The sequence below is a fragment of the Globicephala melas genome, chromosome 2, assembly GCF_963455315.2.
Source record: "Globicephala melas chromosome 2, mGloMel1.2, whole genome shotgun sequence".
In the NCBI taxonomy this organism is placed as follows: domain Eukaryota; kingdom Metazoa; phylum Chordata; class Mammalia; order Artiodactyla; family Delphinidae; genus Globicephala; species Globicephala melas.
The window spans coordinates 15,695,419-15,712,903 of NC_083315.2; the positions used below are offsets into that span (position 1 = coordinate 15,695,419).

At 37.4% G+C, this 17,485-nt stretch overlaps 1 protein-coding gene across 1 annotated transcript in view; it reads right to left on the bottom strand.

Annotated features, from left to right (window-relative positions):
• MALRD1 (MAM and LDL receptor class A domain containing 1) overlaps positions 1–17,485 on the bottom strand; it is a 584,500-nt gene that overhangs the window by 524,784 nt on the left and 42,231 nt on the right. Inside the window, exons 6-8 of the mRNA XM_060293508.1 lie at positions 13,260–13,356; positions 1,229–1,330; positions 399–545 (exon numbers count right to left, since the gene is read on the bottom strand). Of these exons, the coding sequence (XP_060149491.1) occupies positions 399–545; positions 1,229–1,330; positions 13,260–13,356 (346 nt within the window). The remainder of the gene's footprint in view (positions 1–398; positions 546–1,228; positions 1,331–13,259; positions 13,357–17,485) is intronic.

A 17,485-nucleotide genomic window follows, 5' to 3' on the forward strand; every position in this document is an offset into this window, starting at 1 on the left:
GTAATGCTAAAAGGCATTCTTCAGTGAGAAGGAAAATGATACAGGTCAGAAACTCAGATCTACATAAAGAAAAGAATAGTATCAGAGAAGGAATAAATGAAAGTAAAATGAAACATTTTATTTTCAACTTGCTTAGTTAATGAAAAAATAAGTTTGTTCAAAACAGTAATAGTCCTAATGTATTTGATAATGAAATGAAATGAATGACAGCAATAATACGAGGGAAAGGAGGGAAGACTTAGGATATTTATGATAATGGGCTTGCACTACCCATGAGGAAGTATAGAGTTATTTGAAAGCAGACTTGGATTAGTTGTAAATGTATTTCACAAACTCTAGAGAAACCACTAAAAACAGTTAAAAAGGAAGCATAATCCATATGATTTTTTATTTGCTACCTTCATCATCACTGCTTTGATGCTGCTGAGGTGGAGATTCTAACACAGAAATTTCTCTTGCTTTTGTGCGCATCCAGGAAGTTTGCCCAGCAGATGTTTCTGACACCCAGTCACACATGTCAAAATCAAATCCACAGGCCTGACACACTAAAGAGAGGAGAAAAAGATGTCAGTGGACTATCACAGTCTACTAGAGTGGCTGCTTAACAATGGTTATAGTTGCAATCAAGGCTTAACACACACACACACACACACACACACACACACACACACACACACACACAAATTCATATCTGGAAATTTTGATTCAGTAAGTCTTAGAGTGCCCTCTACTTTTTAAAAGTTCTTCATTTGATCCAGATGGGCATCCTCCGAATGAGAACCACTGCCGCCAAAAAAAAAAAAAAAATGAAGAGATTTCTTTTTCTTGTACCACTGCTTCCACTGTGGTTTTTTAAATGGCATAATATCTGACCTTACCTACTTTATGGAATTCAGTTAACTTAAATAATTTACTATTCACAATCACGTTGAAATTTTAAAGAAACATTGTATATAATTCCAAGATCTTTAATGTAATTGTTTTACAAAACAACATTATCTTAAATTGACATATTTACTGTCTTTCACTTTTTGAATAAACAACAGACTTGCAATAACACTTCAGCTAAAACCCCAATGATACTCCTGCTAAAACTAAGACATAGATGGCAACAGAGTTTGTCAAGTGAGTATCCCTACTGGTGGTCTGATATTCCTGTTAGACTTCTGAGACTCATGGACGGCCTACACACTGACAAGGCAGGCAGACATCTCATCTTAACACTTACACCTCAATCCTTCATCTGTAGAATCAAATCTGCAGAGACTTGCATCTGGATGGCATTGTTCCATCTTGGTATTCGATGTTTCTTGACATGGTAAAATTTCATCTGTAAGATTGGCAAGAAGTGAGATGCAGGTGTCACTAGAAAGGATCATGTATTTCTTAAAATGTTAATATTTGTTCTACAGAGCATGCTCAACCCAACTCCTCTCTATGGCAGCATCATGCCTTAGGGAGACTCATTACACAGACAAAGAGAGATCGATTCAGAGAGAGGAGAGAGAGAGAAAAAAACAACTATGCCAGTGCTTCTGGATTTTAATCAGATCTCTGTAAAACTCTTAGAGGAAAATATAGGCGGAACACTCTGACATAAATCACGGCAATATATTTTTGGATCCATCTCTTAAAGGAAATAAAAGCAAAAATAAACAAATGGGATCTAATTAAACTTAAAAGTTTTTGCAAAGCAAAGGAAACGGACAAAATGAAAAGAAAACCTACTGAATGGGAAAAAATATTTGCAAATGATGACTGATAAAGGGTTAATATCCAAAATATATAAAAAGCTCATACAACTCAACATCAAAAGAACAAACAACCTGATTAAAAACTGGACAGAAGAACTGGATAGACATTTTTTTTAAAGAAGAAATGCAGATGGCCAACAGGCACATGAAAAAATGCTCAACTTCATGAATTATCAGGGAAATGCAAATCAAAACTGCAATGAGACATCATCTTATACAGTCAGAATGGCTATCATCAGAAAGAACACGAATACCAAATGTTGGCGAGCATGTGGAGAAAAGGGAACCCTCTTGCAGTGTTGGTGGGAATGTAAATGGGTACAGCCACTATGGAGAACAGTATGGAGGTTTCTCACCTTCCTAAATATCTGAGCTTTGAATCTTTTGACATCTTGTTACAGTCATCTACAGACACTGGTGCCCTACCCCTCAATCCCTGATTACTTTACCCGTTGGCTAAATGTCACTCTCTGTCACTTCAATGTTCCCATTCATCTTGCCCTTCAATTTCTCTATTTTTCTTACTGATGCTCATGAAGGAGAACTGCTGATGTAAAACCACTTCTGCCACCACTCGGCTGACTATGATCGTAACTAACGGTGATAACAACTTCCTCTATCTTAATTATGAGGGGCCCACTCCCCAACCATCACCCCTATCTTTCCACTCACTCCCTCTAGTATCTCTACTGTAAAAAAATTTTTGACAGCATCAGGACCTACAAAGCTAATGGTCCTCCAGTTTTGCAATTCCTTTCATCCTCTCTCATGTCCTCATTTCTTTTCTTACTGGTGTTAGAAAATAGTCATCTGCTGGCTCTTCTCATGCTTCCACAAACTCAGGACAAAAACTCTGACAAGTACAATCCTTCAAGTAGTGTAAATGCCTGACAATTAGCTTTCTTGATTGTAATGTAAGTGCCTGACATCAACCTTTTGATTGCTGAGGCATCCATTTCAAAGACATCCATCTCTAATAAACACATTGCCCCCTACACTGGATAAAGAGCCAGTGCGTCCCACCCATGAAGTTCCCCTTTTCAAAAGCCCTTGGTGACCTAGATAACTGAGCACTCGAGTGACCCAGCTTTTCCCTTACTGCACTTTAATTCCCACTTGTATGTTTTAAATTCAACAATAAAAAGTAAAACCGGGAAACCCTAGGCACCCCACCCTCGACCCCAACAAAGGCAGAACCCTAGGTTTACTCTCTCTCCCCACAACCTCACTGTATGGCCCCTGGATGTGCTGGGTACCCTCCAGGACCTGTAAGAAGCAAACCTTGTTTTTCCAAAGTTCCCTGATGGTTGTTGCAGGGGTGTGTCTCGTAATCATAAGAACCGCAAGGGCTGGACTAGCCACAACATCACAACACTGCCTCTGGTCTGGGAAATGTCTGTGGGGACTCACGACATGTAATCTGGGCCCAGGTGAGCGCCTGAGATTCCTGGCAGATAGCATCACTGTGAATAGGCTGAGACCCACGCGACGCACTCCACCTGCATCTGTGCAGATGAACGGGAGTGATGGGTCAACACCAAGCTGACTGAAACGACTTCATATCCCTGACTACTCACTTCATTGCACTGGGGCCATCCCGCTACATCTTCCTAATTCTTTCCTTTTCTTCCATTTCTAGACAACTGTTCAAAACCCTCTACCCACTCCTTAAATCTCCAACTCCTCCTCCTCCTGAGCTAATCATCTTGCTTTATGTTTCATTGGGAAAATGAGAGAAACCAGAAGAAAACCTCACAAGCCCCACCACCTGCACCGCCACCCACATGCCTTTCCTCTTCTTAACTCTGATCAACCAGTCCTTCTCTTCTCTAGGTCCACTCCTTTCATTTACCCCGGAAATACATCTCCTCTCCCCTATTCTGCAATCATTCCAGCAATTTCCTCCCCTCTTTTACATCCCACATGCTTTCTTTCCCTTCAGTATACAAGAGGCCACAATTTCGCCCATCTTAAGAAAATTAAACCTCCAACTCCCTCCAACTAACTTCTCCAAGTTCTGCCTATTCTCACTGATTCCAACACCACTTCTTCTCCCCCCATTCTCTCTTGCATCTCTTTCAATGAGGGTTTTTTTTCAATTTTTTAAAAATGAAGTTAAAATTCATATAACCTAAAATTCACCACTTTAACCATTTAAAAGTACACAATTTGGTGGCTTTTATACATTCTCAGTGTCATGCAATTATCACCGTTATCTAATTCCAAAACATTTCCATCACTCCAAAATAAAACCCTGTACCCATGAGCAATCACTCCCATTCTCTCCCCCTCCTCAGCCTCTGGCAACCTCTGATCTGCTTTCTGATGACTTTGCCTATTCCGCACATTTTATAAAATGGATTCACACATTATATAGCTTCTTGTGTTTGACTTTTTTTTTTTTTGCGGTATGCGGGCCTCTCACTGTTGTGGCCTCTCCCGTTGCGGAACACAGGCTCTGGACGCGCAGGCCCAGCGGCCATGGCTCACGGGCCCAGCCGCTCCGCGTGCATGTGGGATCTTCCCAGACCGGGGCACAAACCCGTGTCCCCTGCATCGGCAGGCGGACTCTCAACCACTGCGCCACCAGGGAAGCCCCTGTGTTTGACTTTTTACTTCTCAGATGTTGTCAAGGTTTATTCATGTTGGTGTAACATATATCAGAACTCTATTCCTTTTTTTTTTTAACCCTTACCACTGCGCTGAAACTACATATATCAAAGTTGACCTCTCCATTGTTAACCTACAATAATATTTAATTTTTCCTTCCCAACATACCTGACATATCAGTAATACTGATATAGTTGATCACTCCCTTTTACTTGAAATGTTTTCTTCACTGGATCCTGGTACATAATTTTCTCCTGGTTTTCGTCTTAAATGACTAGCGTTTATTCTCGTCTCCTTGGCCGGTTTTCCCTCATCTCGTCGATGTGACACAAGGTGACATTAGCCTTGGATCTCGTCTCTTCTCACAATCTTGTTAATATCACCTAGTCTCCTGCCTTTAAAACATTTCCAATGCCAATAACTCATAAAACTATAACTTAGGTCCAGACCTTTCACTGGACTCTGACATATCCTGTTCCCGACTTGGCCACTTCACTTGGATAACCAACATGCATCTCAAAAGAAATATGTCTGGAACTAGGCGTATTTTCTGATTTTCTCAGCCCAAACTTTCTCCTCCCACATTTTTCTCATCTCAGTCCATGACAACTCCATCCTTCTAGTTCAGGTAAAAAGAGTAGGGTCATGTATGATACATCTCTTACTTTCATCAGACATGCCATCCATCAGCAAATCTTTGCTTGATCTATAAAACACATCCGGAACCTCACTACATCGAGGTACTCACTACTGCTACCAATTCTCAGTTAAGGGAACATCATTCTTTCTGGATTATAGATAAAACTTCTTACTTTGCCTCCTTGTCGCTGCCCTTGCCCCATTATTATCTTTCAATATCCTCAAACTAAAACAAAATTAAACTACACATCTGGGAAATCCACATTTATTCGGTAATGAAATATCACACGTTTAAATAAAACTGAGATAACCAAGTATTTTGTTTGATCTGAATGAAAATATAACTTACTAAAATTTGTGTCATATAGCTAAAACAGTACTTAGAAGGAAATTAGTAATTATAAAAGTTTTCATTAGGAATGAAAAATGATTGACCTCAAATCCTATAATTTAACTCTCCATTTACAGAAAGAAGGACAAGAAGAACATATTAAAGTTAAATCAAGCAGCAAGTCAGATCATGTCTCCTCTGCTCAAAATCATCACACGGGCTTCTATCCTACACGAAATGCATGCAAAAGTCCTTTCCATGATCCTCCTCTTACAAACCAGGCTTACGCTTACTTCAGAACCTTCGCCTTGACACGTGGCTTCCTTCCAATATACACATGGCTTGATCTCTCAACTTTTTTTTTTTTTTTTGCTCAGAAAATATGTTCTTCACGTGACCATGCCTGACCACTCTATTTAAAACTTATCTCCCCCTTGCCTGTGGCACCCTTATCTCAGTTTTCTGGTTTATTGTACCCATAGCACATAACACCACTTGACATAAAGTACATTTTTCTATTTACTTGCTTAGCTTCTTTCTCTTTATGACTAAAATATAAATTCCATAAACTCAGGGATTACCATTTGTTTTTTCACTGCCTCTCCCTCATGTCTAGAAAAATTCTTGACATAACATAGATGTTCAATATATACTTGTTTAATGAATGAATGAATAAGTGACCTAAGACCAATTCAATGAAATCTTTTACAACAGCACAGACTCTATATAAATTGTTCACATCTGTATTGGAAATAAAATTGAAGCGATTGGTTGTGAAAATGATTTACGAATAACATCCATAATCTGGTTTCTCATAATGGAAGCTAACAAATGATGAATATGCAAAGCTTCTTGAACATAAGATCCACTGAAAATAAAACTGCATATGCAATTAAGGGAGTGTGGGCAATAAATGAAACTAAGATTGCACAATAACAATTACCATGAAACAATTAAAACTGTAATTTTTGTAGATTTGTATAATAGCTACAAATCTTCAGCCCCTGGAGCTGCATAATTAAATGTTTGCCATTGTTCAATTAAATGTTGTATATTATCTTTAATTTTTCACTATTTATACAATAACCGCAAAAGTACTGTAAATAAAAATAGCAAAATAGTCAATTATAAACTGCATGGAATTTAAAATTCAGCTTGTATCAGTTGCTATTAAATATCTTCCACCAATATCAACCACTTCTACTACCTTTAGTCCCCCAAATTGGAATTTGCAAGCACAAAAACAATGATATGATGGGGGTTAATAAGTTGTCAATCAACTAATCTCCTGGACAGCTTTTTATTTTAGTGCATTCTATTTCAGAGCTCAAAGCTATTTAAAGATGTCATTTAGCTATTTAAATAGCTCAAAGCTATTTAATATATTCATATTCATGTTCTCTCCCTCCCCACACCCTCTCTTTTTCATTTTTATATTGCACCACAATCCAGCAGTAGAAAATTACGTTTGGCATTTTAAAATTCTCCATCAATGATGTACAATCGGCAGGATGAAGCTTTGCCAACAATTTCAAAGTCTCTATACCAATGAAGACACATGTGTAGAGCCTGCCATCCTTCAAATCTTATCTTGTACAAACAGGTTATGTGAAATTGGCCACATAACTCAGATGGAAGAGAATGAAGTCCAAGCCTCAAGGCCATTGCAGCAAAAGTTATAACTGACATCCACTTTTGACTCCAGGGGCTTTTGACAATTGCTTTATCAGTTTTCTTAAAACATCAATGAATTTCAGTGAATAGTCATTAGATCTTAAAAGGTAGCTAGAAGTTAATAAGATAAAAAAGGTAACTAGTTAAATAATGCTTATTTAACTGGATAATATATAAGCATTATTCAGGTTCTCATTAAGGAATAATTTGTGTATTTGGAATGTTTTAAAATGAGACTAAGGCAAAGTCCTGGCAAACCAACCTAAAAATATTCACAGAATATTCATGATATTTGATTATGAGCCCTAACATGCAATCTTTATAAAAATATACAGTAATTTGCTCAAGAAGCAATGTTATTTAAGAATCAGTGATTAAGCACATTCTTATTTAGTCACAGTCACAAACCTGGGTCTTTTTAGACTTTGATAAAGTCTAAACAGGTCTTCCTTTCAATAAATGTACATATCTTGGGAAGGGCAGTAATTAGAAAGATACTGTTTGAAAGTGTGGGAATACTCTAAAAGATTTCGTTAATATTATAAAAAGAATTTAGTTTTATTTTTCATCTTGAAAATATTCAGAAACCACGAAAATACCTATATTTAGGGCTTTTATAAAGAGAGCTGTATTTCTATAGAAAAGAGTAAGTAGAGAGAATCAGTTATGTTTCTTCCCTAAAGATAATACTACACTTAATAATCTATATGGTGGATTACTCATCATCAGAACTTTTCCAATTGTAAAGAGCTACTATTTCTTTTTTAAAAATTATATACAGTAAAATTATACTTTTGGGTATTTATTTCCAGGAGATTTCGACAAACATAGAGCCATGATCTGCAAATCCATCAATATTTCATTTATTCAGTCAGGGTTGTCCCTAGTTGTTTAGTACCTTGCTCTTATGGGCTGAACTGTACCCGCCACTCCCAATTCATATGTTGAAGTCCAAACCCTCAGCACCTCAGAATGTGACCATATTTGGAGGTATACAGAGGTAATTAAGGTAAAATGAGGTCATATTGGTGGGTTCTAATCCAATATGATTGGTGTCCTTATAAGAAGAGGCATTTAGGACATCGACACACACAGAGAGAAGACGGTGAAGATCCAGAGAGAACACAGTCATCCCCAGGCAAGGAAAGAAGACTCCAAAGAAAGCAAACTTGGTGACACCTTGATCTTGGACTTGCAGCCTCCAGAATCATAAGAAAATGAATTTCTGTTGCTTAAGCCACCCAGTCTGTGGTATGTTTTTATGGTGGTCTTAGAAAACATGCACTGACCCTGGGGTGATTAGGGCAGGTACATAGTGACCCAGAGTGTGAAAGCCTAAAGTGGCTGGGGTGGGTGCTCTGGATTGGTCGGTTTGCATTTGAAACATACACTGTAAGGTGAGCTGTTTTACGGTCTCTAGGAATTGGCTCACCCTGGAAGAGACAGTCCCTCCAGGGTCAGCAAGACCCCAGACATCAAAGCATAAGAACACAGAAAATAAAAACACAGTAATAGAATTGCTCCCTACTCTCAAAACAAAAAAAAAAAAAATTAGAACAAATTTTTGAAAGCACACTGGTTTGAAGAAATAAGAAAATAAAGAAGTCTTGTCAGAAAACCTATGTATCTTAGAACCATTTTTATAACCACAATAACCCCCAAAAGACATATTACAGCATTCACTTCCAAGCAGTATTCATTTCCAAGTACTATATTTCGGCTATAAAATGACAAAAACACTATGTTTCTACTAAAATATGGCAAATGCTTGGCCCAGATTAATTCATCCTAGATAAAAAATCACATTATATAGTTTGAAGACATATCTTTATTTTTGATACTAAAACAAAAACCTAAAAATAATATAATATTTCTTAGCATAAGCGTAAGTACTGCTTTAAACATATTCCCATGATATTTTATTTAAACCTGATTTTTATAGAACGGTGCTGTAGCTTAAAAGAAAGAAGAAGAATTCACACAAAATCCCAAATACTTGATGTTTAGATAATTGCACATATTCTTTATTCAATCAATTATTTATTAAGTACTTGCTCTGCACTCGGGATCCACAAATGAGGAAGACACTACTAACTTTGCCCTCAAGAAACTCAGCATTTAGTTGTAGAGATAAATTAATACACTGTGTGTGTGTGTGTGTGTGTGTGTGTGTGTGTGTGTGTTTGTTTGTTTGTTTGTACAGGGAGTGGGAGTGGGGGGGGGATTTTCTGTAAGAGAAGGCTTCTCAGAAAAGAGACATTGACTCAGTCTGGAAGGATATCTAGTAGCAGAACAGGCCAAAAATTTTTTTCATGAAATAAGAAGAGGGAGCAAGGTTTGAAAAGATACCCAAGAATGAGATAACACTGTGTTGCTGGATTCACAGGTAGTTCTTTTTGGCCAGAATATGGGAATTCTTGGGGAAATTAAGAAGGAAGAAGTTGGGCTGGTGCCTAAGAGCAGGATCCTGGTGAGCTTACGTCATGACAAAAAATTTCAATTCCATTCTGAAGGCAATGAGACTTACTGATGGATTTAAACAAAATAGAGATTGGTCACATTTGGATGTTAGAAAGTACAATCTGGTGGATAGCAGGGAGTAGTGAACAGGGGAGTGAAATAGACTGAAACCGGAATTTTTAACAATCCAAGAGAAAAAAAATGGGGCAAACAAAATCAGAGTTGGATAAATAATAATGAATAAATAAGTGGAGACAATTTGAGAAATATAAGGACATTCCCTCAATAACGTTTTTAACCAAATTAATGTGGAGGTGAGAAAAGGAAAGAAGGATTTAAGGACAACTCCTTGGCTCCTGAGTGAGACCAAACAGATGCCAACAACTAAAACAGGGAACGCAGGAGAAGGAACAGAATTTGAAAGAAGATTGGAATTTAATTCTAAACATACTGATGTTGAATTTCTGTAGCAAATATATTTGCACCCTCGACTTATAAACCTGTTCCCCTTGCCTGCCTTTATTACAGAGGCCACATCTAAATCTTCAGTTTTCTTAGTCTCCCTGGCAACTAAGGCTGTCTGCCTGAACATCACCTAGCCGATGAATGACATGTCCGAAACTACGTCACTTCCCGTTCCTTCCTTCCTCCTGCCCTGAATGTGAGAGGTTATTCTATGAGCATAAGATGACAAGCATGAGGGAAATACAAAGGAAATCTGTTAGTCCTTGAATTTAGCAGTATCAGAGTTGAAGAACCTATGCCATGACTGTCTATATCCTCTATTAAGTCATCTAAGCAATCTTTTCTGCTTTCTTGCTTCCAAATGCATACCTAACCCTATTGTCCATTGGAGTAGGATTTTCTGATGGAAATGTCCAGAAGATGTTAGGTTGTATCTGCCTGCTTCCCCTACCTGGACTGTCACCACCAGGACCGCATGAGACTGAAACCACAGACTCTAGTCATCCAGAACCCTGCTCCAGGGCAGTCACGGCCAAGTGCAATAATCAACACGAGACTAGGTCTTGTGGATCCCAAAAGGTTAGTTCTGTTCTTAAACCTAGGATTGGCTGACTTCACAAAAATTTCCTGAGAACATTACTTTAAATGTAGGCTCCATCCTCAGTGATTCCCATCTATCAGGTCTGGAGTGAATCCCAGAATCTATCGCTCTTCTATGTGATTCTGATGGTTAACTAGGTGCAGTCTATCCTGAGAGTGCCTGAACTTGACTGCAGAGTCTCATTTGAAAATTTAATGCTACTTAACTTTACCACCTCTCACATTCTCACCATTTACAAAACAGAAGTCCATCCAAGTGCCAGTCCTATCCCATGATGCTTTATCCTTTTTCTCTATTATTCATCCTCACGCTGCTGTGTTTTCCTCCTTCTATTTGAAAAACAAAAAACAAAACCCCTGCACTCTCACCTTCAAAGAGTCAAAGTACACTCTGTGACCTTACCTGAGTCCTGGCTTTCCCCAAAAAGAGACCACTTCCTTTGTAGCTTTCCCAAGGGGAGACCTTCTTTTCCAACGCCCCATAAAACAAAAGGCCTAAAATTAAAATTGTCATCCTTCTAAATCCCCAATGTTGCTTCTATACAATGATTCATTCTTCCATGTTGTAAACACATCTTGGCCCATGACATCCAACTTATAGCCCTGTGTCATCCATGCAGGAGATCTGATGTCCATATTCACTAAAGACTTCAGTCTTGGATTTCAAAGTCTTCTTCTCTAGGCCTTTTCCTTGTAAACTTGTATAACTTCAATATCCATGTAAAAGGCCTGCCCAATAATTTAGCTTTAAAGTTCATGTCTCATCTTCAGTAAACTTTATTTCTACACCAACTCAAAATAATAGGGTGATAACACTATCTAGAACTATTCTTAGAAATTGTAGACTCCAATATTTTTTCTATGTGACCACAACTTTTCCTTGAATGTCCAACTTTCTGATGCTCTCACTCCCACTACTATTGCTTTTTTAAAAAAAATTCTATAGTGATTTTAAGGAGTTCTTTTAAGTGCTTACTAAAAATCTGGCATTCGTCTTCTGAGTAATTATTATAGCCCATCTACACCAGCCTCTGTCCCAGTGTATGGATCATGGGTAATTAGGGAAATGGCTTTGGTTCCCAGAGCCAAAGATGAAGAGTAAGTTCATGTTTGAAATGATAGCAGAGTCCTATTACAAGCGATCTCAAGTCCCAAGCACAGCCCAAGCATTCTCCTGTGTAAATCTGTAATGTAAACAAAGTTTCAAGGGCAACAGCCAGTTCCTAACTTCCTGATGGTTCAGAAAGTCCAGCCAATAGCTGATTTCACTGCTTTATTCTCCTTTGAGGGTGATCAGCCAGACTGGGCAATAAATAGAACTATTAGGGATCATTTTGTTTGGCAGACCTCAATTTCTGCAGCAACTATAAAACTGAGAATGTATAAAGACCCTGCTGAAGTGATCAGGGTCAGGGACTAGGTGTCTCATTAAAACTCAAGCATAAGCAGGCTGTGCTCTGGCCTCAGGAACGACCATGCACAGTAAGAGAAGAGGAATTATTAGGGGACATTTGAATGGCAGATCATACTTTGTCTGGAGTTAACAATGTAGTCTACACTGGTATATTGATTCTCTTCTGATAAATCTAATAAATATTATCTTCTTTTAGTGAAAAGGCACTGATGTTTATACTTAAATTATTTACTTCTAGGAATGGGTGGAGGTTATAGTCTGTTCCTTTAAAGTTCTCCATTTCAATTTACCTATGTTTCAATTTATCCTATCATGATTTCTTACTAACATATACTGAGAACTGACAGTACAAAGATGAAAGAGATCTTTATGTGTTCCAGTGTTTAGAAGGTGCTGTCATCAGCTCCTGTAAAACCTTATCTTGGTTTGAGTGGCAAAAGACACATACCTGTAAGCTCTTACCATAACAGCAGGAGTGCTTTTTAAACATCAAAGCGCAATACCCGTTATCAAGTTTCCTTGATTTCTCTTAGGGAGACCAATCCATCTCTTCTGTTACTGGAATATTTTTTACCACGACTACCATATCTTTGTACAAAATTAGAACTGGGAATCCTCTCTACAAAATAGCTATCTTTATTCTACTATATCATAATAAAATTTCAAAAGGAAAAATATCTATCAAATATCTATAATACATATCTGAATATGTATAGTTATTGCTTATTAGACTAAGTTAATTTTATCATTACCAATTTATATTTTAAACATTGAACATTTCTATTGAGAACAATGTGACTGGTGAATTGAATATTATACAGTTAATATAATCAAGGGACCGCTATGGATGACTTTTTAGATCTGTGTGGATTATTGATCTAGTTGTTTCAGTCTAAATAGAAAATAGATTATAATTAATATATTTCTCTATTTGTGTCTTTCAGTGGCATAGTCAAATTGATTCTCCAAGAAGATAATTTCAAGTCTATGGAGGCCAGTTTTCTCCTGATCTCCTAGAAGGCATAGAGTTCGCTGAGTAAGATTTAACTAAACAGTGTAAACATGGCTACAAGGTTCCAAATCTGAGACTAAATTACACCCTTCAGCTCTTCATAGCCTCAGCAGTGAAAAATACCCTGCCTTCACCTCTAGCACAAATCTAGTCATTGTTACACAGTGTATTAGAACAATGGGAAATAGCTCACTCTAAAGCATTAAGTAAAAATAAAGAGCAGATCAAAGTCATTATACAATAGTTAAACTGCACTGCATTTATTATACAATAAGGATCAAAATAAGGAAAAGTTCTTACCATTTGCAGGCAAGCAGCCTGAGCTGAAGGATATATCATCAATAGCTATGACTTCATCCTGTTCATGAGTTGAAATCATCTGGCCTTCAAAAACAACCTGGATAAGAAAAATGAAATAAAACAAAAACAAAGAGCAAGGAACATGATTACCTGACAGTCTTATAGCACAGAGCCTACAAATAAGAAACATGTCACTTCCTAGAAGCACTTGGGTGACCATACCAATTCCAAGTGGAAAGAGATCTAAACGTACATTTTGAAGAACAAGAAAATGTACAGTCATCTCTATCCCACATGTCTAGGTTAGGTAACATGTTTGTGAAATGAAGCAACAGTCACCTGGTTTCTGCCCCATATCATCTCCTAAGTTTGGTTCCTATGCATTCATACTATTTAGTATTTACCAGTTCTTGGACCCATGCTCCATCTTGAACTCTTGATTCTTGGCATTTTTCATCTGTGCTTCACTTCCACCTCTGGTTCTCTGAATTTTACTCACAGTCCTGCCTTGGATGTCCTTGTGGTATCCTCCTGCACATCTTCTGCCATTATCTAGACGCAGCTTGGGACACTGACTGGAGATCATTGTTCAGCGACTTATTGTTAAAATGACTGAATGTTATATTGTGATGTGAAGCCAGCCCAGTCTCCACCAGGAAATTCTCTGGTATAATGAATCTGAGAAACTTAGAAAGATCAAGTAATCCTAATTACTTAAATCAATAGAAAATTGGTGTGTTGGTGGGAAGTATTATCCCACTTTCACTAATGAATACCAATGATGTGTGAGGCTTAATTCATGGATGCATTAAACTTGTGTGCACTGCTCAGCCTTGTTCATAATATAAACATTTTATTATGCCAAAACATCACACTGCTTCTTAGCTTAACAGATGGTCTGCATTTTTCTGTGCTGCATTCTCTTTTGTTTCTGTACAAGATGTACTAATACATTTCTTTTGAACCAGACACTATCTACTAGTCTATTAAAAATATAAGAAACATCCATAATGTGTCCAGCAAACCATCAATATATAGCCCTCAGAAAGTCATCTCCTCTTCACATAAAACAGAATAACCATGTGACTAATTATAAGTCAGGACCATGCTGGGAAAGGTCTATCAAATTTTGTTACATAGGGGTAGTTTCATATGAGGCCAATATAGCACAGTGACTAAAGTGTATATTTGGAACCAGACTCCTTAAATTCAGATCCCAGATATACCACTTCATAGCAAGAAGATCTTGGAGAAGGTGCTTAATATCTCTGTGCCTCAGTTTTCTTTGTAAAAAGGTACTGATAAAAATAATAAGTTATTACCTATATGATAAGGTTTATGTAAGGATTAATGAGTTATTACATGTACAATTGCACTTGGCCTATAGTTGGCATTAGTGTTAGCTATTATTATAACATAGTTATTAAAATATTTAAGCTATTGGATGAATAGTGTTTACCAATAAAAAAAAATCTATTCTCTACAGATTAACTTTATTCTTCTTGAAAGCTTTCTCACATAGATATATTCCCTAGTTCTTGCCAAATTAAGCATATACCTGTAGCAGCCACATTTAAAGAGAGAAGTGGAAATAAGTCTTAACTAATCTCCAGTCTCTTCTTTTTTCCTCTACACCCTTCCTGAAAACCCATTCATCCTCAGGGCTTTAACTGTCACCCAGGCTGATGACAAATTTACATCAGGAATGTCAACCTCTCTCTTGAGCGCTCCTCCCACATCTCCATAGCCATCTCCATAGCTGGATATTTTCACTCCGATGACATGAAGTCACTTCTGATTCATAACGTTCTTTCTCCTCAACTAGGACCTCTCCCCTGACACTCAAAACTTCAGAAAACTGCTCAAAACTTCAGTGCTCAAAACTCTAAAATGGTCTTTGGAATGACTTTTTCCTCCAGTCACATGTCCAATCAGTCAGGACCTATTAACACCCCCTCCTTTCCATCCCTGTTGCCACTTGTATATCTTCACACCTGATCTAATGAAGTAGCTTTTAAATTACCTTCTTAACTTCAACCCTCTCCTCACCAGAGTTTGCAATATGTATTTATTCGATTCAACTGAAGAAGTGTTAGTATGAAAATCGGCTGCCTTTTGAGCCCACTGGCACAGAAAGAGGAAACGTTTTCCTTAGGTAAAGAACAATTTCTCTAACTGTAGGGAAATTACTAATGGACCTGTGAGGCTATGAAACAGAAGACCCACCAGGCACAATGAGATACACCAGTTAAACGTGTTTAACAAAAAGATTTACCAGGGATTTTGGTTGGGATCCTGCAAAGAGGGATAGGTTGAATGAGTTAAAGAAAGTGGAACCCCATGATAATTTTCTACAAAGAGAGGCCCTATATTCAGAAGTTATGTTTGTAATATGGTAGTTATGTTTCTAAGAAAAGCAATTAACATTCTTTGTTTTCTCCAAAACTTTGGCAAACAAGGTTTTCCAAACATCCCCACCTCACTTTTCTGTGTTAGGTGAAATAAAGAAAAGAAAAGGGAATTTCCTGGTGGCCCAGTGGTTAGGACTCTGTGTTTCCACTGCAGGGAGCAAGGGTTTGATCCCTGGTCAGGAAACTAAGATCCCCCATGCCGCGGGGCATGGCCCAAAAAAACAAAGAATAGCAAAGTAGCAAAATAAAAGCAGATCACAACACAGATAATGGAGTTAGGAGTTTGGCAACATCACAAAAGTCAGGTATTGCCTGCACCAATGCAAAAATAAACATGAGACACAGAGACCTCTGGGACAACATTAAATGAACCAACATTCAAATTATAGGGGTTCAAGAAGAAGAACAGAAAAAGAAACGGACTGAAAAAAAATTTGAAGAGATTATAGTTGAAAATTCCCTAATATGGGTAAGAAAATAGTCAATCAAGTCCAGGAAGTGCAGAGAGTCCCATACAGAATAAATCCAAGGAGAAACACACCAAGATACATATTAATCAAACTATCAAAAAAATAATACAAAGAAAAAATATTAAAGGCAGCAAGGAAAAAGCAACAAATAACATACAAGGGAATCTCCATAAGGTTAACAGCTGATCTTCCAGCAGAAATTCTGCAAGCCAGAAGGGAGTGGCAGGACATATTTAAAGTGATGAAAGGGAAAAAACTACAACAAAGATTACTCTACCCAGCAAGGATCTCATTCAGATTCGATGGAGAAATCAAAAGCTTAATGACAAGCAAAAGCTAAGAGAATTCAGCACCACCATACCAGCTTTACAACAAATGCTAAAGGAACTTCTCAAGGCAGAAAACACAACAGAAGGACAAGACCTACAATAACTAACCCAAAATAATTAAGAAAATGGTAATAGGAACATACATATGGATAACTATGTTAAATGTAAATAGATTAAATGCTCCAACCAAAAGACATAAACTGGCTGAATGGATACAAAAACAAAACCTGTATATATGCGGTCGACAAGAGACCTACTTCAGACCTAGGACACATACAGACTGAAAGTGAGGAGTGGAGAAAGATATTCCATGCAAATGGAAATCAGAAGAAAGCTGGAGTAGCAATTCTCATATCAGACAAAATAGACTTTAAAATAAAGACTATTACAAGAGACAAAGAAGCACACACATAATGATCAAGGGACCAATCCAAGAAGAAGATATAACAATTGTAAATATTTATGCACCCAACATAGGAGCACCTCCATACATAAGGCAAATGCTAACAGCTATAAAAGGGGAAATTGACAGTAACACAATCGTAGTAGGGGACTTTAACACCACACTTTCACCAATGGACAGATAATCCAAAATGAAAATAAATAAGGAAACACAAGCTTTAAATGATACATTAAACAAGATGGACTTCATTGATATTTACAGGACATTCCATCCAAAAACAACAGAATACACTTTCTACTCAAGCGCTCATGGAACATTCTCCAGGACAGATCATATCTTAGGTCCCAAGTCAAGCCTTGGTAAATTTAAGAAAATTGAAATCGTATCAAATATCTTTTCTGACCACAACACTATGAGACTTGATATCAATTACAGGAAAAAATCTGTAAAAAAAAATACAAACACATGAAGGCTAAACAATACACTACTAAATAACCAAGAGATCACTGAAAAAATCAAAGAGGAAATCAAAGAATACCTACAGACAAATGACAATGAAAACACGATGATCCAAAACCTATGGGATACAGCAAAAGCAATTCTAAGAGCGAAT